General features: G+C 47.2%; 1 protein-coding gene across 1 annotated transcript in view; it reads left to right on the top strand.

The window, feature by feature from the left end:
* The window catches only part of LOC126188743 (chondroitin sulfate proteoglycan 4), a 589,355-nt gene that overhangs the window by 511,527 nt on the left and 51,637 nt on the right, over positions 1-26,191 (top strand). Inside the window, exons 18-20 of the mRNA XM_049930352.1 lie at positions 170-325; positions 6,641-6,720; positions 6,778-6,902. Of these exons, the coding sequence (XP_049786309.1) occupies positions 170-325; positions 6,641-6,720; positions 6,778-6,902 (361 nt within the window). The remainder of the gene's footprint in view (positions 1-169; positions 326-6,640; positions 6,721-6,777; positions 6,903-26,191) is intronic.

Below are 26,191 nucleotides of genomic sequence, written 5' to 3'. Positions count from 1 at the left end.
GTGAACTGATAATTTAACCTGCAAGTGTAATGTATACTCGCGACAGGTTCCACTAGGCTAGTGTAGCCTAATTGAGAAACTCTTGTTGAAGCACCAGCGTGGTTTCGACCACAGTTGCTGCTGATCTATATAGTGGGATTTTCTTGATGTGATCATTCGCGTATTCCAGCTGCCGCCGACGCTGACACGTCGGCCGCCAACCTCACGTTCATCGTATCGTCTCCACGAGCCGGGCACGTGGCGCTGTACGCTGCGCCCTCTTTGCACGTCCGCAAGTTCACGCAGGCCCAGCTGGACTCGCACCAGATCATCTTTGTGCACAGCGGTAAGTAACGTGGTGGAACAATCGACAGGCGGAGCAAAAATTATTTCATATACGCGGCATTTTCGCAGGCATGTGCTGTATCATACACTGACAAAAGAAGTAAACCATCCAGGAGTGGAGGAGGAAACTAATTAAAGCATGACGTGTTGATAGGGTATGTGATGTTATTTCGATTATTATAAAATCAGATTAAATTCGCAAATAACATTGCAATATGAGCCCAATGACCAGTAAGACGGTGCACTTCCTCTGGCTGGGAATATTGGGAAGGGTGTCATAAAGATGTTATGTCCTCCCCTGAGGCAAGCTGGCTCACACTCTTGTAACTGGTCTTCTATACCCTGGCGTTGAGATGAAACTGCCGTCGGAAATGGCCCCACACATGTCCTATGGGGGACATACGGGGGACTTGCTAGCCACGGAACTACCTCAACATCACATAGATAGTTTAGAAACGCATGTGACATATGTGAACGATCGTAGTGCTGTTGCAAAATGGCACCATAATACTGTCATATAAGAGATAAGACATCAGAACACAGGATTTTCAGGACATACAGTTGTTCAGTCTGAGTTCCCTCAACCACAACTACTGTGACCTAAAGTCAAACGCGGTAACTCCCCACATCATATTGCCGCAAATAACATCACTTTGTCTCTCCAAAGTATAATAAGAATGGGTTCCCTCTTCAGGTCGCCACTATATTTGCTGAGGGTGATCAGCCAGGGTAGTGGAGAACCGCGACTCATTGCTGAAGACTGCGCGACACCATTCATAAGCAGTCCACGCTGCTCGGTCTCAGTAGCGTTCCAGACGCATCGATTTTTATTGCAGTGTTAATGGCACTCTACGCATAGTGTACTGTAGCTGCTACTAGTATCCGACACATAGGCGTGATGACACAGAATGTGGCGCGGAGTCCATTCTTGGACGGCAGACATAGATGAGAAGCGTTTACGATGAGTTTGATGTACAATTTGACGACCCTCTCTTTTGGTGGTCAGACGTTTCCGATGAGTATCTTGCCGGCGAGTATGATTGCCATCAAGTTACCATGCAGTCGAACATCGCGCCACTGTCACATCCGAATGCCCCACAAATCGGGATATTGGACAGTTCGACCAACCAGCCAACTGGAGACCCACAATGAGGCCTCTCTTGAAACTCCGTCAGGTGCTGATAACGTTGTCTCACACGTATACGTGGCATCTCCGTGTCCTTCAGAGTGATCAAACTTTTTTTTACGCCTTTTATGTACCCTACCAGGCGTGGAGAAAACACGAACCACATGTTTTCTGGTGGTCGCTCTGTATTTCACACAGAACTGCAATTCTAACCATTTACACATCAGCCGATGATGTGTACGTGTACGAACTTACATTGTGGTTCGACCATATGTTCTGGGTGCTTCACGCTTTATTGTCAGATGCATAATTATCGTGGGCCAAAAAGCTTTAAAAATACTTAGTGTGACGTTTTAGATGATAAAGACAGTTACATGAAATTTCTTTTAGTTGTGAATAACAGTTCTGCAGACTGGGAAGTGCGAGGAAAGCGTACATGAGATGCCCCAAAAAAAAACACCGACAAACTTTAGGGACAGGTTCCTGAAACCAAAAGAAGAAAAAATACAAGGACTCTAAAGCGCACGCCTTAAGAGATATGAGAACTTGTTCAACTTCGATTTTATGAAACACACCTCTTCTACTAAAAGATAGTGCTTTCTATGGTTTGGAAAGTGGTAGTATCGACCACATCAAGACAGAAATGCCTTATAACCATGATCCGAAAGTCCATATCTTAAGAGGTATGAGCACTTGTTCAGTAGAAGAGTTGTGTTTCACACTAACGAAGGCGTACAAGTGGTCATACTTCTTAAGGTATGCATTTTAGATCCCATGTTTCTGGACTTTTTTACTTATTTTAAAGAACCTGCCCATAAAGCGTGTCGGAGTTTTTTGGGGACACGCTGAATATTGCCTGTAAGAGTAGTTGTACCAAATTTGTCCTTAACATTTTATATAAAAAAATACCTATCTAATAGTTGAAAATTTTCTTCTATTCTCTCTCTCTCTCTCTCTCTCTCTCTCTCTCTCTCTATCTATCTATCTATCTATCTGTCTGTCTCTCTCTTTCTCTCTATCTATCTACACTAAAGGCCATTAAAATTGCTACACCACGAAGATGAAGTTCTACAGACGCGGAATTAAGCAGACAGGAAGAAGATGCTGTGATATGCATATGATTAGCTTTTCAGAGCATTCACACAAGGTTGGCGCCGGTGGCGATATCTACAACGTGCTGACATGAGGAAAGTTTCCAAACGATTTCTCATATACAAACAGCAGTTGACCGGCGTTGCCTGGTGAAACGTTGTTGTGATGCCTCGTGTACGGAGGACAAATGCGTACCATCACGTTTACGACTTTGATAAAGGTCCGATTGTAGCCTACCGCGATTGCGGTTTATCGTATCGCGACATTGCTGCTCGCGTTGGTCGAGATCGAATGACTGCTAGCAGAATATGGAATCGGTGGGTTCAGGAGGGTAATACGGAACGCCATGCTGGATACCAATGGCCTCGTATCCCTAGCAGTCGAGATGACAGGCATGTTATCCGTATGGCTCTAGCGGATCAGGAAGCCACGTCTCGATCCCTGAGTCACCAGATGGGGACGTTGGCGAGACAACAACCATCTGCACGAACAGTTCGATCTCTGCAGCAGCATGGACTATCAGCTCGGGGACCGTGTCTGCGGTTACCCTTGACGCTGCATCACAGACAGGAGCGCCTGCGATGGTGTACTGAACGACGAACCTGGGTGCACGAATGGCAAAACGTCATTTTTTCGGATGAATCCAGGTTCTGTTTACAGCATCATGATGGTCGCATCCGTGCTTGGCGACATCGCACATTGGAAGCGTGTATTCGTCATCGCCATACTGGCTTATCACCCGGAATGATGGTATGGGGTGCCATTGGTTACACGTCTCGGTCACCTCTTGTTCGCATTGACGGCACTTTGAACAGTGGACGTTACATTTCAGATGTGTTACGACCCGTGGCTCTACCCTTTATTCGATCCCTGCGAAACCCCACGTTTCAGCAGGATAATGCACGACCGCAAGTTGCAGGACCTGTACGGGCCTTTCTGGATACAGAAAATGTTCGACTGCTGCCCTGGCCAGCACATTCTCCAGATCTCTCACCAATTGAACACGTCTGGTCAATGGTTGCCGTGCAACTGGCACGTCGCAATACGTCCGTCACTACTCTTGATGAACTGAGGTATCGCGTCGAAGCTGCATGGGCAGCTCAATACCCAGGCGTATCAAGGCCGTTATTACGGCCAGAGGTGCTTAATCTCGGTACGGATTTCTCAGGGTCTATGCACGCAAATTGCGTGAAAATGTAATCACATGTCAGTTCTAGTATAATATACAGGGTGTTATAAAAAGGTACGGCCAAACCTTCAGGAAACATTCCTCACACACAAAGAAAGAAAATATGTTATGTGGACATGTGTTCGGAAACGCTTACTTCCCATGTTGGATTAAAATGGTTCAAATGGCTCTGAGCACTATGGGACTTAACATCTTGGTCATCAGTCCCCTAGAACTTAAAACTACTTAAACCTAACTAACCTAAGGACGTCACACACATCCATGCCCGAGGCAGGATTCGAACCTGCGACGGGAGCGGTCACGCGGTTCCAGACTGAAGCGCCTAGAACCGCACGGCCACACCGTCCAGCTTTTCCATGTTGGAGCTCATTTTATTACTTCTCTTCAAATCACATTAACCGTGGAATGGAAACACACAGCAACAGAACGTACCAGCGTGGACTTCAAACACTTTGTTACAGGAAATGTTCAAAATGTCCTCCGTTAGCGAGGATACATGCATCCACCCTCCGTCGCATGGAATCCCTGATGCGCTGATGCAACCCTGGAGAATGGCGTATTGTATCACAGCCGTCCACAATACGAGCACGAAGAGTCTCTACATTTGGTACCTGCGTTGAGTAGACAAGAGCTTTCAAATGCCCCCATAAATGAAAGTAAAGAGGGGTGAGGTCAGGAGAGCGTGGAGGCCATGGAATTGGTCCGCCTCTAGCAATCCATCGGTCACCGAATCTGTTGTTGAGAAGCGTACGAACACTTCGAATGAAATGTGCAGGAGCTCCGTCGTGCATGAACCACATGTGTCGTACTTGTAAATGCACGTGTTCTAGCAGCACATTTAGAGTATCCCGTATGAAATCATAATAACGTTCTCCATTGAGCGTAGTTGGAAGAACGAACCTAAAATGAGCTCTAACATGGAAATTAAGCGTTTCCGGACACATGTCCACGTAACATCATTTCTTTATTTGTGTGTGAGGAATATTTCCTGTAAGTTTGGCCGTACCTTTTTTCTAACACCCTGTATTTGTGCAATGAATACCCGTTTATCATCTGCATTTCTTCTTGGTGTAGCAATTTTAATGGTCGGTAGTGTATCTATCTATCTACACTCCTGGAAATGGAAAAAAGAACACATTGACACCGGTGTGTCAGACCCACCATACTTGCTCCGGACACTGCGAGAGGGCTGTACAAGCAATGATCACACGCACGGCACAGCGGACACACCAGGAACCGCGGTGTTGGCCGTCGAATGGCGCTATCTGCGCAGTATTTGTGCACCGCCGCCGTCAGTGTCAGCCAGTTTGCCGTGGCATACGGAGCTCCATCGCAGTCTTTAACACTGGTAGCATGCCGCGACAGCGTGGACGTGAACCGTATGTGCAGTTGACGGACTTTGAGCGAGGGCGTATAGTGGGCATGCGGGAGGCCGGGTGGACGTACCGCCGAATTGCTCAACACGTGGGGCGTGAGGTCTCCACAGTACATCGATGTTGTCGCCAGTGGTCGGCGGAAGGTGCACGTGCCCGTCGACCTGGGACCGGACCGCAGCGACGCACGGATGCACGCCAAAACCGTAGGATCCTACGCAGTGCCGTAGGGGACCGCACCGCCACTTCCCAGCAAATTAGGGACACTGTTGCTCCTGGGGTATCGGCGAGGACCATTCGCAACCGTCTCCATGAAGCTGGGCTACGGTCCCGCACACCGTTAGGCCGTCTTCCGCTCACGCCCCAACATCGTGCAGCCCGCCTCCAGTGGTGTCGCGACAGGCGTGAATGGAGGGACGAATGGAGACGTGTCGTCTTCAGCGATGAGAGTCGCTTCTGCCTTGGTGCCAATGATGGTCGTATGCGTGTTTGGCGCCGTGCAGGTGAGCGCCACAATCAGGACTGCATACGACCGAGGCACACAGGGCCAACACCCGGCATCATGGTGTGGGGAGCGATCTCCTACACTGGCCGTACACCACTGGTGATCGTCGAGGGGACACTGAATAGTGCACGGTACATCCAAACCGTCATCGAACCCATCGTTCTACCATTCCTAGACCGGCAAGGGAACTTGCTGTTCCAACAGGACAATGCACGTCCGCATGTATCCCGTGCCACCCAACGTGCTCTAGAAGGTGTAAGTCAACTACCCTGGCCAGCAAGATCTCCGGATCTGTCCCCCATTGAGCATGTTTGGCACTGGATGAAGCGTCGTCTCACGCGGTCTGCACGTCCAGCACGAACGCTGGTCCAACTGAGGCGCCAGGTGGAAATGGCATGGCAAGCCGTTCCACAGGACTACATGCAGCATCTCTACGATCGTCTCCATGGGAGAATAGCAGCCTGCATTGCTGCGAAAGGTGGATATACACTGTACTAGTGCCGACATTGTGCATGCTCTGTTGCCTGTGTCTATGTGCCTGTGGTTCTGTCAGTGTGATCATGTGATGTATCTGACCCCAGGAATGTGTCAATAAAGTTTCCCCTTCCTGGGACAATGAATTCACGGTATTCTTATTTCTATTTCCAGGAGTGTATTTAGCTACCTGTCTATCTCTCTCCATTCAGGTCATTGTCCCGCCGATTATCTAACCACGTGGTTAAATGCAGATTTTGTGCAAATGGGATCTGGCAGGACATTAGGGGACTGGCACGTCCGCTCGCAGGGAAGCAAAACTGGTGGAAGTCGTTTTCATGACGGCTGCTTTCCCCGTACCGGCGACCTGTTTACGTTGCTCTTTGCCCCGCGACCAGCTTTGCCTAACTGTTACACGGAACTCTGTTGCTGTGCTTGTTTGATGGCACTTTACATGCGCTAGCGATTTGGGGTGGCAGCGCAGACGCGGGCGCACGCGGTGGGAGTTGAACTGAGGCGAGGCGAAGTGGTGTGAGGCGTGTGACGTGCGCCAACAGGTGGCAGCGTCCCCGCGGGCTTCGAGGTGTCGGTGAGCGACGGCGCGCGCACGGCGGGCCCCTTCAACGTGACGGCGCGCGTGCGGGCCGTGTCGCTGCGCGCGGCCGCCCCGGGCGCGCTGCACGTGTTCCCGCAGCGGCGCGCCGCGCTCTCGCCGCAGCAGCTGCTGGCCACGGCGTCAGACTGGCAGGCGCCGCGGCCCAGGCACGTCGTGTACGCCGTCTCGCGCCAGCCGCAGCTCGGCCGCCTGCTCTTCGTCAGGTGGGCCCACGTGCGCTACTGCTTCTGTGTCCGTAGAACGCAGGCAAACAGTGGATGATTTGAAACCTGTTAGTCAAGGGAAGGCAGGTATCGGTTATGATTGTGGACGGGGCCATGACCAGTTACTATTGGTAGCCTTTTACAGTTACACTCATTTATTTTTAAAACAGTAATTCCAGAAACCAGGTGTTGACAGATTACCGAATTCTTTACAGACGAATGGAAAAAACTGATAGAAGACGACCTCGGGGAAGATCAGTTTGGATTCCGTAGAAATGTTGGAACACGTCAGGCAATACAGACCCTACGACTTATCTTAGAAGGAAGATTAAGGAAAGGCAAACCTACGTTTCCAGCATTTGTGGACTTAGAGAAAGCTTTTGACAATGTTGACCGGAATACTCTCTTTCAAATTCTGAAAGTGGCAGGGGTAAAATACAGGGAGCCAAAGGCTATTTACAATTTGTACAGAAACCAGATGGCAGTTATATGAGTCGAGGGACATCAAAGGGAAGCCGGCCGCGGTGGTCTAGCGGTTCTAGGCGCTCAGTCCGGAACCGCGTGACTGCTACGGTCGCAGGTTCGAATCCTGCCTCGGGCATAGATGTGTGTGATGTCCTTAGGTTAGTTAGGTTTAAGTAGTTCTAAGTATTCGGGGACTGATGACCACTGATGTTAAGTCCCATAGTGCTCAGAGCCATTTGGAAGTAGTGGTTGGGAAGGGACTGAGACAGGGTTTTAACCTTTTCCCGATGTTATTCAGTCTGCATATTGAGGAAGCAGTAAAGAAAACAAAACAAAAATTCGGAGTAGGTATTAAAATCCATGGAGAAGAAATAAAAACTTTGAGGTTCGCCGATGACATTGTAATTCTGTCAGAGACAGCAAAGGACTTGGAAGAGCAGTTGAACGGAATGGACAGTGTCTTGAAAGGAGGGTATAAGGTGAACATCAACAAAGCAAAACGAGGATAATGGAATATAGTCGAATTAAGTCGGGTGATGCTGAGGGAATTAGATTAGGAAATGAGACACTTAAAGTACTCTACATTTACATCTACATCTACATGATTACTCTACAATTCACATTTAAGTGCTTGGCAGAGGGTTCATCGAACCACAATCATGCTATCTCTCTACCATTCCACTCCCGAACAGCGCGCGGGAAAAACGAACACCTAAACCTTTCTGTTCGAGCTCTGATTTCTCTAATTTTATTTTGATGATCATTCCTACCTATGTAGGTTGGACTCAACAAAATATTTTCGCATTCGGAAGAGAAAGTTGGTGACTGAAATGTCGTAAATAGATCTCGCCGCGACGAAACACGTCTTTGCTTTAATGACTTCCATCCCAACTCGCGTATCTCATCTGCCACACTCTCTCCCCTATTACGTGATAATACAAAACGAGCTGCCCTTTTTTGCACCCTTTCGATGTCCTCCGTCAATCCCACCTGGTAAGGATCCCACACCGCGCAGCAATATTCTGACTGAGGACGAACGAGTGTAGTGTAAGCTGTCTCTTTAGTGGACTTGTTGCATCTTCTAAGTGTCCTGCCAATGAAACGCAACCTTTGGCTCGCCTTCCCCACAATATTTTCTATGTGGTCTTTCCAACTGAAGTTGTTCGTAATTTTAACACCCAGGTACTTAGTTAAATTGACAGCCTTGACAATTGTACTATTTATCGAGGAATCGAATTCCAACGGAATTCTTTTGGAACTCATGTGGATCACCTCACACTTTTCGTTATTTAGCGTCAACTGCCACCTGCCACACCATACAGCAATCTTTTCTAAATCGCTTTGCAACTGATACTGGCTTTGGGATGACCTTACTAGACGGTAAATTACAGCATCATCTGCGAACAACCTAAGAGAACTGCTCAGATTGTGACCCAGGTCATTTATACAGATCAGGAACAGCAGAGGTCCCAGGACGCTTCCTTGGGAAACACCTGATATCACTTCAGTTTTACTCGATGATTTGCCGTCTATTACTATGAACTGCGACCTTTCTGACAGGTAATCACGAATCCAGTCGCACAACTGAGACGATACCCCGTAGGCGCGCAGCTTGATTAGAAGTCGCTTGTGAGGAAAGGTGTCAAAAGCCTTCCGGAAATCTAGAAATACGGAATCAACTTGAGATCCCCTGTCGAAGTAGTAAAGGAGTTTTGCTATTTGGGGAGCAAAATAACTGATGATGGTCGAAGTAGAGAGGATATAAAATTTAGACTGGCAATGGCAAGGAAAGCGTTTCTGAAGAAGAGAAATTTGTTAACGTTGAGTATAGATTTAACTGTCAGGAAGTCGTTTCTGAAAGTATTTGTATGGAGTGTAGCCATGTATGGAGGTGAAACGTGGACGATAAATAGTTTAGACAAGAAGAGAATAGAAGCTTTCGAAATGTGGTGCTACAGAAGAATGCTGAAGATTAGCTGGGTAGATCACATAACTAATGGGGAGGTAGTGAATAGAATTGGGGAGAAGAGGAGCTTGTGGCACAACTTGACTAGAAGAATGGATCGGTTGGTAGGACACGTTCTGAGACATCGAGGAATCACCAGTTTAGTATTGGAGGGCAGCGTGGAGGGTAAAAATCGTAGAGGGAGACCAAGAGATGAATACACTAAGCAGATTCAGAAGGATGTAGGCTGCAGTTGGTACTGGGAGATGAAGAAGCTTGCACAGGATACAGTAGCATGGAGAGCTGCATCAAACCAGTGTCAGGACTGAAGACCACAACAACAACAACAACAATTCCAGACTCAAAATAAGTAAAAAAAAGTCACACGTTATTAATGAAGGAATAAAGAGCTGTGTAAATAATATTGTTTTCAGTGCATTATAATTTAGCGAATCACCAGAAAATACAGATAAAGATAATGTTTAAAAAATAAATCAAGCCACTGTGATCACGGCTGAAGGCCTTACACGCCAAGAATTCCAATAAATAAAGAATGTTTAACAACTCGCTGCAACTTAGAAATTACAGGTATTGAAATATTAAAGGTAACTCGCCACAAACACCGCAGACGGCATCAGACGCCAGGAATGGCAGTAAAAAAGGTTTTAAGGCTTACTGATGAAATATAAATATCAAATCGGATTTTAAAGCAAATGACCATAATCACGGCTGAAGGCCTTACACGCCAAGAACGGCAATAATATAAAAAAAACTGAAACCTGCTGTAAAACAGCAAATACAATAGTAAAAGTTAATTAAAAAACAAGCCACTGATCCAGACGGTGCTCCAGGAATCGACCTCTGAGAAGGTCCGGCAGCAAACATTATCTCCAGAGATGAGATACGCAGCCAAGAGTAGCATTCACTTCACAAGATGGTAACTCAGACTAGTGAAAATCTTGTTGAAGCTACCTGACGTCCGATAAACGAAATGCAACGATGGAACAAGACGCCAAAGCCGGAACCGGCGGTCTACACTACGTCCCCAGAATACTGTGTTGATAGCGCCCGGAACGAGAAAGGAACCACTACCAGATTTCCGTCCGATTCCAGAAACCCGAAAATCTGAACAAACAAGTCACAGTACAGAACACCAGACTAACTAAGAGTAACTAAAGCCCTACTCGATTTGCGTGCGAGGCAAAACCGAAATGTAACCAACCAGAATCAGCAACTAATCATCATTGCGGAATCAATCACAAAGAGAGCCAAAACCAAGTACCAAAGGAGTGACATCAAATTCATTAGGCCGGCCGGTGTGGCCGTGCAGTTCTAGGCGCTTCAGCCTGGAAACGCGAGACCGCTACGGTCGCAGGTTCGAATCCTGCCTCGGGCATGGATGTGTGTCATGTCCTTAGGTTAGTTAGATTTAAGTAGTTCTAGGGGACTGATGACCACAGATGTTAAGTCCCATAGTGCTCAGAGCCATTTTTTAAAAAAAATCATTAGGCACGCAAACGTACACTGAACTCACTGTGACAACTCTGACGACGGTTGGCAGAATGAAACAAATCTCTTCACTGCTTTATTAATTCACAGTTGAGTAACCACACCGTCTAATCACTGAACCAAGTGTTTCTTACACAATAGTGTCTTCAAATGGTAATCGGTGTGCCCGCATCTCGTGGTCGTGCGGTAGCTTTCTCGTCTCCCACGCCCGGGTTCCCGGGTTCGATTCCCGGCGGGGTCAGGGATTTTCTCTGCCTCGTGATGGCTGGGTGTTGTGTGCTGTCCTTAGGTTAGTTAGGTTTAAGTAGTTCTAAGTTCTAGGGGACTGATGACCATAGATGTTAAGTCCCATAGTGCTCAGAGCCATTTGAACCATTTTTTTGGTAATCGGTATGCAGATCCACCAAACTGCACATGAGGGCACAATGATAATCTGTCACAACATCACATACGTACTATGGGGTCCAAACTAGTGACTGACGCTGCTCTACTAGGATTGAAATTCACTCATCTTAAGGCTTGCTGGATCCGGTTTACGACGAGGTCGTGCACCCTCGTGACCACAGCCCCAGTCCAAGCGCGCCGCCAGCAGTCCCAGTGTGTTCTAGCACTGCGTGGACCTGGCTCCTCCTGAGTCCCCAACTGAACTGCAACACTCACATGACACGGAAAAACAACCATGTCCCCCCAAAGATAAGTCAACAGTTTCTACATTTCAATAGCCACTGCTGGTGCCACTAGCGGACAGGCAACGCTTGCGAAGCGAGAAGCGCCAGTCAAGACGAGAAGAACACAAACAACCGCAACCATCCCAACTAAATGGATACGGTCTGGCCTCCAACAGAAGGTGGAAACCTACAAACAGCACCAACACGAGCCGCAGCGCGGCTCATGAATCATGATTCATCATTCCTAGGTTGCATTATTTGTAGAACACACAACAGCAGAGTTCATCATAAGCGAAAGTCTGAATACCAAAACTAAGGCTGTTTGGTTTATTTAGGGTAGGGGATCAAACAGTGAGGTCATCGGTCCCATCGCATTTGGGAAGGATGAAGAGGGAAATCGGCTGTGCTCTTTCAAAGGAACGATCCTGGCATTTGCCTGAAGCGATTTAGGGAAATCACGGAAAGCCTAAATCAGTGGGTTTAAACCGTCGTCTTCCGGAATGCAACTCCAGTGTGGCAACCACTGCGCCACCTCGCTCGGTATGGAAACTAAAATACAGGTGTGATCTGGTACTAGTATGACGCAATCAAAATCCTCAGTGACGTCTCTAGCGGCAGTCACTACTACGCACAAGTACACACAGTGTAAGTTCCATAGAAGCAATAGCAGGCCAGTAGCACCGAGTCCTGGAAATGCCAGCGATGGAGGAAGAGAAGGCTCCGAGATAGGTGGCTGCCGGCTCGGTATGGCTGCTGTGGAGCATCATCCCTCGTGGCTGCAGTAGTGACGTCACGGTGCGGTGCTGATGCAGACCCCTGGGCTGGGCTCGGTTAGGGCTTTGTTTAATAGAACAAGTAACACGTCAGCCTCAGTTGCAAATAGGAAGCAATCTTTACCCAGGTTTCAGCCAAATTAATTTGGCCTTGGTTCAAATGGCTCTGAGCACTATGGGACTTAACATCTGTGGTCATCAGTACCGTAGAACTTAGAACTACTTAAACCTAACTAACCTAAGGACATCACACACACCCATGCCCGAGGCAGGATTCGAACCTGCGACCGTAGCAGTCGCACGGAATTTGGCCTTGTTCAAGCCAGTTAAACTAAACTATTGCATGCCAAAGTTTGGCCGTGTCAGGCATATAACTGTAGCACCGTAGTAACCAGTCATAAATCTACATTACTTGGGGTAAAGAGAAACAGCAGGCCCCACTGCGCGGACGAGGTCGGTAGGCCGCGAGAGCTGCGCCAGAACTAAACGCGGCGAGCAGCTATGTACCGAGCATCGCTGATGGTAGTGCGCATGCGCGCGTGGAAATATAGACACATAACAGTAGCTACCTTTGCATTAGGAATTGGATTAATATAACCATTAAAACCTTTAATGGCGTAATATGTAAAAGAACTTACTTCTGAGGAAAAGGATACCCCTACAACAGATTCGGAGCCCGTAAGAAAGACTTGCTGTTCCTCGGCAAAATTATTTCTCAATTTTGAATACGTTGCTCAAACTTTATCTGGTTAATTAATAAACGTATCTGTGCTCAAACTTTATCTGGTTAATTAATAAACGTATCTGTGGCTAGTTACAGGAATGCTCTGTAAAATCGTGAAGAGCACATCAGTATTACTAAGCATCAATAAAGGCAACAGTGCCTAAATACTTAAAAGTAGACGAATTTGAATTAATATAGCATTAGTAGCATTAATGAAGATAGCATTAACAAAAATTGCGTAGAGTAGTTAGAAACTGGGTAAGCCTGGCAGAAAATACAGGTAGTAACTTAACATGATGTAACACGTTAATCATAGTACTCCAAAAGTATAAAGCTAAGTGTTAGGTTTCCGAGGACCTTTTTATGAATTCGGCGTATAACGCTATAAATACAATGGAACATTGTACATACACGAATATTATATCAAACTACATATTCTTAGTAAAACATAATCACTGAGAGAAAGAAAGGCAGCAGTGCCTAAATATTTTGTACCTAAATAATAAGTTAGTGTCGAGGTGTGTTAAACCGAAATTGTATAACAGCGATTAATGAAAGAACAGAAGTTAACCATCAGTGTCAGTGGCTTCTGAAGAAGGCCAAATTATTTAGGCTGAAATCTGGGTACAGATTGCTTTCTATTTGCAACTGAGGCTGACGTGTTACATGTTCAATTATCACAGTTGCCGACAGAGCTGCACAATGTTAAAAATTCTTCGTTTAATAAGGCCACAGGGTGTCCGATGTAAAGCCCGGAGCATGAGTGTATCCAAATGTCTGCTACGTCGTGCCCAACTGCACGCGAGAAGATGCGCGTGCCGTGTGCAGGCAGACGCTCGGCCTGTCTCGGCTTCGCTAGGTACTTCTCGGAATACTCGGTACAGCGCAACATTTCATTTCGCACTGCGGTGGGGCATTTTTCTGTCGGCTCGGCTTTCTTCAGCTCGGTAGAACCGTGGTGTCACCCTTGTTTATACTTCGCTGTTTGTTTGTTGCATGAAAGAAGTTTACAGATCCAGTGGTAGTCTGTACAAACAGAGGCTTTCTAGTGATCTATCGTCACAAGCCTTATAAATGAGTGGGAATCGCAGAACAGAAGGATGAGAATCCTCAATATCTGTTACAGGATGTACGTCCGCCTCCAAAGCTAAGTGGTCAGTGTAAATGTCTGCAATTCAGAGGACCCATGTTCGATTTCCTGTACTGTGCAGAATATTTTCTTGGTGAGAGGACTGATATGGGCTGAACTCAGCTTCGTGATGCCAAATGAGCAGGATATGGGCTGAACTCAGCTTCGTGATGCCAAATGAGCAGCTGCTTGACCGAATGCTGGCGGTTCCTTGGTCTGGAAAATCTGCAGAAGGGCCAGGAGAGCAGTGTGATGACCACATGACCATCCACACTGCAGCCAAATGACGCCCCAAGGCAGAGGATGACATAGCGCCCAGTAGACATCCCTTGGGCCTTCGTGGACTGGCAAGAGGCTCGTGTTTTGGTATGAGATATACGGTAGCATATTCGATAGCTACCACAAATTTCCTATGGAATGGCATTACAACACCACGCAGAAAATATTTAAAGATTTAGTTTTAGAAAATCGATCGAAATATTTGATTCATTGCTCTGTACATCAAGAAGCTTTCTGTGCTCAATTTGCAGATATGGAGCACGTGGTTAAATTAATGGTACAAATAGTAAATTTTCTGAGTTCGCACATATTATTTAACTCTCAGTTGTGTAACAGTTTCTATGGAATTAAACCAAGAGTGTGAGGGCTTTCTATATTACTACGAAGTATTTTGCTCCAGTCAAGGGACAATCCTGAAACGATTTTTCTACGAGGATGAGAACGTAAATAGTGGCAACTATTTATACACAACCGATACAAAAGAGTTACGTGTTTGCACCTGTTACTGTCCTTCAAAGTAGTCACCAGCGTTGTGTAGAACCAGTTACCAGTGATTTATACCGTTAGCAGAGCCTGTCTGTTGATGGTGCGAATGGAGCGGTCTAAAGTTATGGTGATTCTTGTGTACGACTGTGATGGTGTTATCCAAACGCATTACGTCCCTCCACGGCAGATCGTCAATGCACAGTAATACTGTTCGTTTTTGGAGAATCACCTGCGACCAGCTTTGCGAAAGAAGCGGTGACACTTTCTGCGCAACCCACCCATCATTTTGCACGACAATGCGCGGGCGCATAAATTACAAGCTGTGGCTGCTCTGTCCGGTCGATGGGCCTGGTAAGTACTGTACCATCCACCATACTCCCCGGACTTAAGCCCTGGTGACTTTGATTTGATTACGAAGATGAAGGAACCACTTAGTGGCATACGCTTCAGAACTGTTCCAGTGATTCTACAAGCAGAAGACAGCTCCATACGCACCATCAACAGAACAGGCTCTGCTAACGCTATACTAAGCCTTCCACATCGCTGGCAACGGGTCCTACACAACACTGGTGACTACTTTTAAGGACAGTAAGTAACAGGTGCAAACATGTAACTCTGTTTTATCGGTTGTGAATAAATATTTGCAATTATTTAAGTTCCAACCCTCGTGTTTAAGACCCGCTATTATTGAATTTATCAGTGGAAGAGGAGAACAGGAACGGAACTTAAAACATCCAGATCTGATAAAAAAAAGCAATACCCATTCCCTTAACTCGGTGTCATTGAAAAAAATTTCGGGTTCGAAGAACTCATTGTGGTCCTGAAAGAATTAAAAGGATAGATTTATAAACGTATTGAGGCCATTGCCAATCTTACAACTGTTTTCGAGGGGTTCTCGAGACCATTTGTCATCTCAGTTGAAACCGCCCCTGCACATGTAACTGATTGATCTGCTATGTAATTCCAATTTAAAAGACCAATTCTTTTAGTTTAAATGTGTTCAAAAGGTCTAAGTAATTTTCCTCGTGAAGAGTATACAAATCTCCATAATGCAAGGAAACAAGGTAAAATATTCGATCAACATATGTGTCTGAAAGGAGTATGCGATTATGATACTAAATAAATCACAACTACGTGACAACCTGGGTGGGAAAATACGTGAAATTTTCATCATACTGAAAATAATAAATTAATACTCAAAATTTGTTTTGCTTGTGATTTATGTTGTTGAGAAACATGAAACGTGAAATTAAATCGTATGCAGTGCATCTGCAATGCCATTAAAATGCGGAACTTTCGCTGTTTCCCCCTCTCCTCACATCTAAACAACGTTGGGTAGCGGTGGGGATGTGCACAGCCAGGTGGGAGAACTACGTCATATGAACAAGAGCACTGCTCGCGTGTGTAATTCTAGGCTCAACCTGGCGTATGCTGCTGCTAGCGATCGTACCGCGTCTTAACTAGACCGCAGACACAAGGATATCGCACATCGCTCGGTAAAGATGTGCCTTGTCGATGCAACATAGTCCCTGAGATTTGCAACGTCGCTTTCGCCGATGCGCACGTTGGTGGCGCCTGGTAGAGTTTAATGTGTCAGCTGGTGTGTTACTGTCCATCACCAGTAATGGTCGTGCGGTAGCGTTCTCGCTTCCCACGCCCGGGTTCCCGGGTTCGATTCCCGGCTGGGTCAGGGATTTTCTCTGCCTCTTGATGACTGGGTGTTGTGTGATGTCCTTAGGTTAGTTAGGTTTAAGTAGTTCTAAGTTCTAGGGGACTGATGACCATAGATGTTAAGTCCCATAGTGCTCAGAGCCATTTGAACCATTTTGAACCAGTAATGTTTCCTAAACACAAGTAGTGCTTGTCTTCCTCGGCGCAGTACCGGAGAAGACTACCCGCTAATCCTGAGCGTTACGCCGAAAGCAGTAGTGGCAGGCGAACAGCGGGGCACAATGCTACTAGCTAGAATAAAATAGCTTTGTAATTCACAGTCGTCAATGGAAAGAGGTGGTGTTGCTAGCTACCGTAATACAGCGAAAGCAGAGGCGTGAATGTTAAAGTGGGCTTTGGACAGCTGCTTGCGTGTCTACCACCACCAACGACATTTTGTGTACATGTCTCTTTGGCAATGCCTCAGTGTTGGCGCAGCACTGTAGACCGCTCTTGTTTTCATTTACGCAGCTCCGGTGCCGGCAGTAATATTTGGCTCTTCACAGTCTAAAACTACGAACGGTGCTGGACTGCCATGTCCCTCCTTTCACCTTAGGAAACATAGTACGAGCAGGCCATGTGCTCATGTGATCGATGCAGGTCGCTCCGTTTCCGGCCGTCAGCGTTTCACCACATTCTGCATTTAACCCTGCTGTTATCCTTCAGTCAGCATGATCCGGAAATGAGTTTGTTCGTCTATAACATTCTTATTTTTAAAAATTAGAGCTAGCAATTTAGTGATTTTGTTTTTCTACGGATTCTACATAGCTTAAGACTTAAATGTATTAACTGTTTTTCTCCTCCTTGTTATAGCTTAATATGTTACTGTTGTGTCCCTAGTGATTAAACGACCCAGCTCTTTAAAAATTCACAGTATGTGCAAATATAGACAGCAAAATTTTATTTCTACATGATTGAGACACTTTCTCGTTCTTTGCTTTTTTACACTGAAGCGCCAAAGAAACGTATAGGCATGGGTATTAAAGTACAGAGATATGTAAACAGGCAGAATACGGCGCTGTCCTCGATAACACCTTTATACGACAACAAATGTCTGGTGCAGTTGTTAGATCGGTTACTGCTCCTACAATGGCAGGTTATCAATTTATTAAGTGAGTTTGAACGTGGTGTTCTAGTCGGTGCACGAGCAATGGGACCCAGCATCACCGAGATAGCGATGAAATGGGGATTTTCCCGTAGTAACATTTCAAGAGCGGACCGTGAACATCGGGAATCCGGTAAAACCCGATCTTCGACATCGCTGCGGCCGGAAAAAGGTTCTGCCAGAACGGGACCAACGACGACGAGAGAATCGTTCAACGTGACAGACGTGCAACCCTTGCGTAAATTGCTGCGGATTTCATTGCTGGTCCATCACCAAGTGTCAGCGGGCGAACTATTCAACGAAACATCATCGATATGGGCTTTTGGAGCCGAAGGCCCACTTGTGTGCCCTTTATGACTGCACGACACAAAGCTTTCGCCTCGCCTGGCCCGTCAACACCGACGTTGGACTGTTGGCTGGAAATATGTTGCCTGGTCGGACGAGCCTTGTTTCAAATTGTATAGAGTGGATGGACGTGTACGGGTGTGGAGAAAATTTCGAATCCATGGACTCTGCGTGCCAATAGGAGACTGTTCAAGCTGGTGGATGCTGGCCACAAAACTCCCCACACATGAACATTATTGAGCATATCTGGGTTGCCTTGCAACGTGCTGTTCAGAAGAGATCTCCGCGCCCTCGTACTCTTACGGATTTGCAGAAAGCCCTGCACGATTCATGGTGTCAATTCCCTCCAACACTACTTATTAGTCGAGTCCATGCAACGTCTTGTTGCGGCACGTCTGCGTGCTCGCTGTGGCCCTACACGATATTAGGCAGGTGTACCAGTTTTTTGGGCTCTTCAGTGTATATCAGTGCTGCTCTTTGCTTGCTTATTATTGAAATGTGTGAAGTTACGCAACAGAATAGGACACTTATAACATTCATTCACTCTAATTAATATCGCTAACAGTAATGTTTCTTCAACTGTTTGATGAGGACGCATTTCATGTATCTAACTCATTAATTTCTGTGTGACTACCATGACGAAACTATTTCTTCCTGACGAGCAGTTGGAAGCAATAGTGCGTGTACCTGTCAGTGAAGAAGAAGAAGAAAACCACACCAGTGGCCATTGAATTCATACTACATCTCAGTCAGAAGACATTTCAAATTTTGAAACATCACATTGCAACGTGGAAACAGTGGAAGTACGTAAGTCAAAAGACAAAAATACCACGACGAACCTAACATTTTCCACAGACAGGTAGCTCATCCAGTGAAGACATTTTAAAATTGAATCCTGGTTCAATAAGAAATGTTACATCCAGAGTAAGTGATATAAAATCCTCTCATCAAACTCTTATGACAGATAATACTCACTATATTATGGAAGCAACGACTAATATCGCCGTGGCAGGATTCGAAACTACGGCTTCTGCCGTGGCGCATTAACCCACTGGTTCGCCGTAGTCCAACAAATCCTTACTTTTTTGATCCACCCTGGCTGTAACGGGGCCACAGCACCTAACTGACCTTCGTCAAAAACCTGCTTTCTTGACGCTAATCCGCACACAGCCATATCTTACCGCGAATTTTCTTTCTGATTGTGAGTGTTCAATCAAAGTGACGTCAAAACGGCTCAGTCTTTGCGCATAGCCTAGCTATTGATTATGCATGTTAAAAGATGATTGTTAATGTTTAAGTACCATTTTGACGTATACTGAAGCGTGTCGGAAATTTTTTATGACCTGCCTTGTATTGCTTTTTGTGAACAGTACACTATCTTTGAGTACAGCTGTAATACCGTACTAAATTTGTTCTTAATATAAGGAGATAGTTACCTAATGATTAAACATTTATAGTTCCTTTTGTTCCATATTTTAGGTCCTGACCCGCCAATTTTTTAAACAATCAGTCTTTAAGTCTTGATATTGGTTAGGCGCAAAGCGAACTCATTAGACACTGACATAAAGGCTGAAACAAATAATTCCATATCATCTTTGGAATACTTTGACTATAATTCACATACGATCTCCGATACTCCACACCACTGTCATTCCGCTTCGCTTTTCCCCCGACGCATTGTCTCCTGTCATAGATTATTACAAAAAGACCTCGTAGCCGAGGCGCTCGAGTTGGAGGTAAGCCGGTCCGAATCCTGGTGGTAGATGAAATTTTCAAAGCCAGAATTTGACTGGGGAGAAGAGGTGTGGTCGTAAAATTCCTGTTCAAAAATGGTTCAAATGGCTCTGAGCACTATGCGACTTAACTTCTGAGGTCATCAGTCGCCTAGAAGTTAGCACTAATTAAACCTAACTAACCTAAGGACATCACACACATCCATGCCCGAGGCAGGATTCGAACCTGCGACCGTAGCGGTCGCTCGGTTCCAGACTGTAGCGCCTAGAACCGCACGGCCACTCCGGCGGGCAATTCCTGTTCACCGGACTTCGTGTTAACGCCTAGGACTGCATTTTAAACCTCTCCGCAGTGTCTCGTGAGCGCTTGTGACACTGCTGGTGGTCTTCCGTCCGTCTGATGGGGACCTTTAAGCTTGGCGGCTCCGTTGGTGCTGTTTTTGAGGGATAAGCTATATGCCAGCACCGGGTTTCATCCTCTCCTTTTCCTAGTAATCATCATACAAAAACGAAACTACACACATATCCAGTACACTCTCCTACACTCTATAAATACACATACGGCAAAGCTGTCTTTCCGACGGCCTGTTGAACCCATCCAGTAGGGCATCCCAGGCACTGTTGTCACGCCAGATTTACATTACATTTCTGAAGCTGTTATTTCCATAACTAATGTGGAATTACATTTATCTCAGGGTTTAATTTCGTATCACGTACCTGAACGAAATAGATATTAATTTCTACTACCTTATTACTCAAATTTTATGGTGATTGTATGGATCTTTTATCTGTTCTCTAGCACAAGTAACCTGCTACACAATAATAACGAAGTAACTAGGAAGTAGCATAATAACATGGAAATGAAATGAGCGTTTGGCGTCATTGGCCGGGAAGCCCCTTGCGGGGCAGGTCCGGCCGCCTTGGTGCAGGTCGTATTACACTCGACGGCACATTGGGCGACAAAATGCGCGCCGGATGGGGATGAAATGATGATGAAGACAACACAACACCCAGCCGGGAATCGAACCCGGCCCCGTGGGACGGCAGTCCGTCACGCTGATAACTCAGCTATCGGGGCAGACAGCATAATGACATAACGAGCAGTCTAGGCTACTGTAGTTAGTATTTACTTCAGGACCGATTAGAGTTTTCTGGTGCGAAATATGAGTGGTGATACCAAGGGAAGGAGCTTCAAGAAATGATTATATGTTTTACAGAAAACTGTGCCATAGCCTCTACTACTGGCAGAGTATACATTTCACCCGTATAGGATGAACCGTGCACAGTTGCTTCGTCATGTGTGAAACAGGTATTACCCCGGCGTATCATAAAACGCCCAAAGCACTAAGTGGAAGGACTGGACCTTGAGGCAGGGAAGCATTCACCTCATATTGTTCACAATATTTATTGAAGTCAATGAACACAAATAATAATTTCATAAACTTCAAGTGAGGACATATATACAGGAAGCCCATCAGTTGGCTTTCAGTACCCAAGCAAATATAACAACTCTTCAAATGAGAAAGGCAGTACATTTAAAAAAAAGTGTAACTGTAAACGACTGTATTTAGTATTGCCAAATAGTGAAGAAATACATTTATAATAATAAACTCCCAGTCAGAGAACACGTATACATAGAGCCCATCAGTTTGCTTTAGTTACTAACAAATGTGTAACACCTTTTCAAATGAGACAGGTAATACCTTTTTAATGAAAACAGAAAACACTGCACGCCCAAAGGGCTACAGTAAGTTCATTTACAGTTAGAAAAACTTGTCCAAATATACTCATTTAAAAGAAAGAGTAACCTTACATACGGATTCCGAACTACCTAGGCAACAATCTACATCGGACACTTCTCTTACAAATAGTTCCCAGCTCACGACATCTGCCAAGTGCGGACATGAACGTCCTACGGAGCGGCCAATACGAGCCACACAGGGTTCTGCAGTTCGGACGCAATTTATCGGCCAGACCGACGGCGCGGAGTACAGCAGGTGCGTCCGACTTCCCTCCCCGGATGCTCTTCCCCCTCAAATACACTCCTGGAAATGGAAAAAAGAACACATTGACACCGGTGTGTCAGACCCACCATACTTGCTCCGGACACTGCGAGAGGGCTGTACAAGCAATGATCACACGCACGGCACAGTGGACACACCAGGAACCGCGGTGTTGGCCGTCGAATGGCGCTAGCTGCGCAGCATTTGTGCACCGCCGCCGTCAGTGTCAGCTAGTTTGCCGTGGCATACGGAGCTCCATCGCAGTCTTTAACACTGGTAGCATGTCGCGACAGCTTGGGCGTGAACCGTATGTGCAGTTGACGGACTTTGAGCGAGGGCGTATAGTGGGCATGCGGGAGGCCGGGTGGACGTACCGCCGAATTGCTCAACACGTGGGACGTGAGGTCTCCACAGTACATCGATGTTGTCGCCAGTGGTCGGCGGAAGGTGCACGTGCCCGTCGACCTGGGACCGGACCGCAGCGACGCACGGATGCACGCCAAGACCGTAGGATCCTACGCAGTGCCGTAGGAGACCGCACCGCCACTTCCCAGCAAATTAGGGACACTGTTGCTCCTGGGGTATCGGCGAGGACCATTCGCAACCGTCTCCATGAAGCTGGGCTACGGTCCCGCACACCGTTAGGCCGTCTTCCGCTCACGCCCCAACATCGTGCAGCCCGCCTCCAGGGGTGTCGCGACAGGCGTGAATGGAGGGACGAATGGAGACGTGTCGTCTTCAGCGATGAGAGTCGCTTCTGCCTTGGTGCCAATGATGGTCGTATGCGTGTTTGGCGCCGTGCAGGTGAGCGCCACAATCAGGACTGCATACGACCGAGGCACACAGGGCCAACACCCGGCATCATGGTGTGGGGAGCGATCTCCTACACTCGCCGTACACCACTGGTGATCGTCGAGGGGACACTGAATAGTGCACGGTACATCCAAACCGTCATCGAACCCATCGTTCTACCATTCCTAGACTGGCAAGGGAACTTGCTGTTCCAACAGGACAATGCACGTCCGCATGTATCCCGTGCCACCCAACGTGCTCTAGAAGGTGTAAGTCAACTACCCTGGCCAGCAAGATCTCCGGATCTGTCCCCCATTGAGCATGTTTGGGACTGGATGAAGCGTCGTCTCACGCGGTCTGCACGTCCAGCACGAACGCTGGTCTAACTGAGGCGCCAGGTGGAAATGGCATGGCAAGCCGTTCCACAGGACTACATCCAGCATCTCTACGATCGTCTCCATGGGAGAATAGCAGCCTGCATTGCTGCGAAAGGTGGATATACACTGTACTAGTGCCGACATTGTGCATGCTCTGTTGCCTGTGTCTATGTGCCTGTGGTTCTGTCAGTGTGATCATGTGATGTATCTGACCCCAGGAATGTGTCAATAAAGTTTCCCCTTCCTGGGACAATGAATTCACGGTGTTCTTATTTCAATTTCCAGGAGTGGTAGTTAATTCAGAGAGCTGTTATTGGGTGCACCTAGGTCTCAACGAAACGTTCAGTTTCGTCAGATTGAAGAACAAGCGAGGACCCGAAGGTGTAGCCCACACCCACCACGATAATCGACCCTTTGGTGTCTAAAACATTATACACAATAAGCCCCTCGGCTGCGATGGTAATGCAGAATGCCGAAGCTACTAGACACCAAGCAACAAGAGTTCCATCAAAGTGGTCCAACAAATTGCGTACGGTTCGACCACACATGGATTACTAACAGATTTTCATAACTCAGAACTCACTAAATGGTTCAAATGGCTCTAAGCAGTATGGGACTTAACATCTGAGGTCATCAGTCCCATAGACTTATAACTAATTAAACATAACTAACCTAAGTACATCGCACATCCATGCCCAAGGCAGGATTCGAACCTGCGACCGTAGCAACTGCGCGGTTACAGACTGAAGAGCCTAGATCCGCTCGGCCACAGAGGCCGGCAGAACTCGCTAATAGTTTGTCTCAAAGGGCTCTGAGCACTATGGGACTTAACTTCTAAGGTCATCAGTCCCTTAGAACTTAGAACTACTTAAACCTAACTAACCTGAGGACATCACACACATCGATGCCCGAGGCATGATTCGAACCTGCGACCGTAGCGGTCACGCGGTTCCAGACTGTAGCGCCTATAACCGCACGGCCGCCCCGGCCGGCAGTTTGTCTCAGCTGAGGTACACTTGCAATGCGGGAGGCAGAAGGTGCATGGACAGTGAAAAACATGAATGAAATGATGTCACCTTATCAGTCCAGCGACATAATCGTCCAACAGCATCAGAGAAGCAGGTCGCCACTACAATTTGCTAATAAAATGTCATCGCTTAACGGCCACCAACTCCTCGGCTGTGCAGACCATCTCAAGACACAGCCTTTACAACTGTCGCCTGTACAATGCCTTTTCAAAACACCTTTTCACCGACGGGGTTACCTCCCCTCCTTGGGCAATCGCACCGTCTTCTCTCCACCTGCCAATTAAACCTCACTCGCGCTCACCCGTCGATCCGCTCACCGCCGCGCCACCTGGTGACCGACTCAACAGCGCCGAAAGGTTAGCATCTCTGAACCAATATCGATGGCTCAATATGGTCTCACGTACACTCCTGGAAATGGAAAAAAGAACACATTGACACCGGTGTGTCAGACCCACCATACTTGCTCCGGACACTGCGAGAGGGCTGTACAAGCAATGATCACACGCACGGCACAGCGGACACAACAGGTACCGCGGTGTTGGCCGTCGAATGGCGCTAGCTGCGCAGTATTTGTGCACCGCCGCCGTCAGTGTCAGCCAGTTTGCCGTGGCATACGGAGCTCCATCGCAGTCTTTAACACTGGTAGCATGCCGCGAAAGCGTGGACGTGAACCGTATGTGCAGTTGACGGACTTTGAGCGAGGGTGTATAGTGGGCATGCGGGAGGCCGGGTGGACGTACCGCCGAATTGCTCAACACGTGGGGCGTGAGGTCTCCACAGTACATCGATGTTGTCGCCAGTGGTCGGCGGAAGGTGCACGTGCCCATCGACCTGGGACCGGACCGCAGCGACGCACGGATGCACGCCAAGACCGTAGGATCCTACGCAGTGCCGTAGGGGACCGCACCGCCACTTCCCAGCAAATTAGGGACACTGTTGCTCCTGGGGTATCGGCGAGGACCATTCGCAACCGTCTCCATGAAGCTGGGCTACGGTCCCGCACACCGTTAGGCCGTCTTCCGCTCACGGCCCAACATCGTGCAGCCAGCCTCCAGTGGTGTCGCGACAGACGTGAATGGAGGGACGAATGGAGACGTGTCGTCTTCAGCGATGAGAGTCGCTTCTGACTTGGTGCCAATGATGGTCGTATGCGTGTTTGGCGCCGTGCAGGTGAGCGCCACAATCAGGACTGCATACGACCGAGGCACACAGGGCCAACACCCGGTCTCTACGATCGTCTCCATGGGAGAATAGCAGCCTGCATTGCTGCGAAAGGTGGATATACACTGTACTAGTGCCGACATTGTGCATGCTCTGTTGCCTGTGTCTATGTGCCTGTGGTTCTGTCAGTGTGATCATGTGATGTATCTGACCCCAGGAATGTGTCAATAAAGTTTCCCCTTCCTGGGACAATGAATTCACGGTGTTCTTATTTCAATTTCCAGGAGTGTATTTCTTGTTATGCCGAACATCACAAACTTGGAAGTAGAGAAGCTGCTGTTGGCCGTTGGCAGGATGCCAAATTCAACTATACATTAAAACTTTCTTGATAATACGACCCTTTATTTCTAAAAATAAAATAAATAAATATAACTTCTTTTTAAGAAGAGGGTCCTGTTCTTCTGGTGCCTCCTGCATGCAATATCGTTTACTCTCCATTCCTGCTCGCAAAACGCAGGCTAAGTAAAGTCTCCTGTTACTCGGCACTGATGCTTTCGAAGTCTGCGACCCAACTGGGGCGACCAGTGATGACGGCTGGTTAAATCAGCTTTGACAGGGGGCACTGAACTGTGTCTTCTTGGAGGTGCGGCGCTGCCCGCTCTTTCCACTGACGCGGGGATCTGAGTCATCTTGATGCCGTTTCTCAGCACTGTGCCGGTCTGTGGGCTGCTCATTTGTAACAAGTACCAGCTGTTGGGATCCCTCGGACATCGCTGACGTGTAAGTATAAACGTTTCTAAACCAATTGCCGGCCGCTGTGGTCGCAGGGTCGAATCTTGCCTCGGGAATGGATGTGTGTGATGTCCTGAGGTTAGTTAGGTTTAAGTAGTTCTAAGTCTAGGGGACTGATGACCTCAGATGTTAAGTCCTATAGTGCTTAGAGCCATTTTAACCATTTTTCTAAACCAGTCGAGATGCCCCAGCGCTTTATCAAGTTGTGTAACATTTTGAAGTGAACCTTTCGTTCGCAGTCGACATGGGACGTCTCCACTGTCGG

This window comes from Schistocerca cancellata, chromosome 5 (genome assembly GCF_023864275.1).
Source record: "Schistocerca cancellata isolate TAMUIC-IGC-003103 chromosome 5, iqSchCanc2.1, whole genome shotgun sequence".
NCBI classification, from domain to species: Eukaryota; Metazoa; Arthropoda; class Insecta; order Orthoptera; family Acrididae; genus Schistocerca; species Schistocerca cancellata.
The sequence above is the reverse complement of the archived record's forward strand: the minus strand, read 5'-3'. Positions and strand labels throughout refer to the sequence as shown.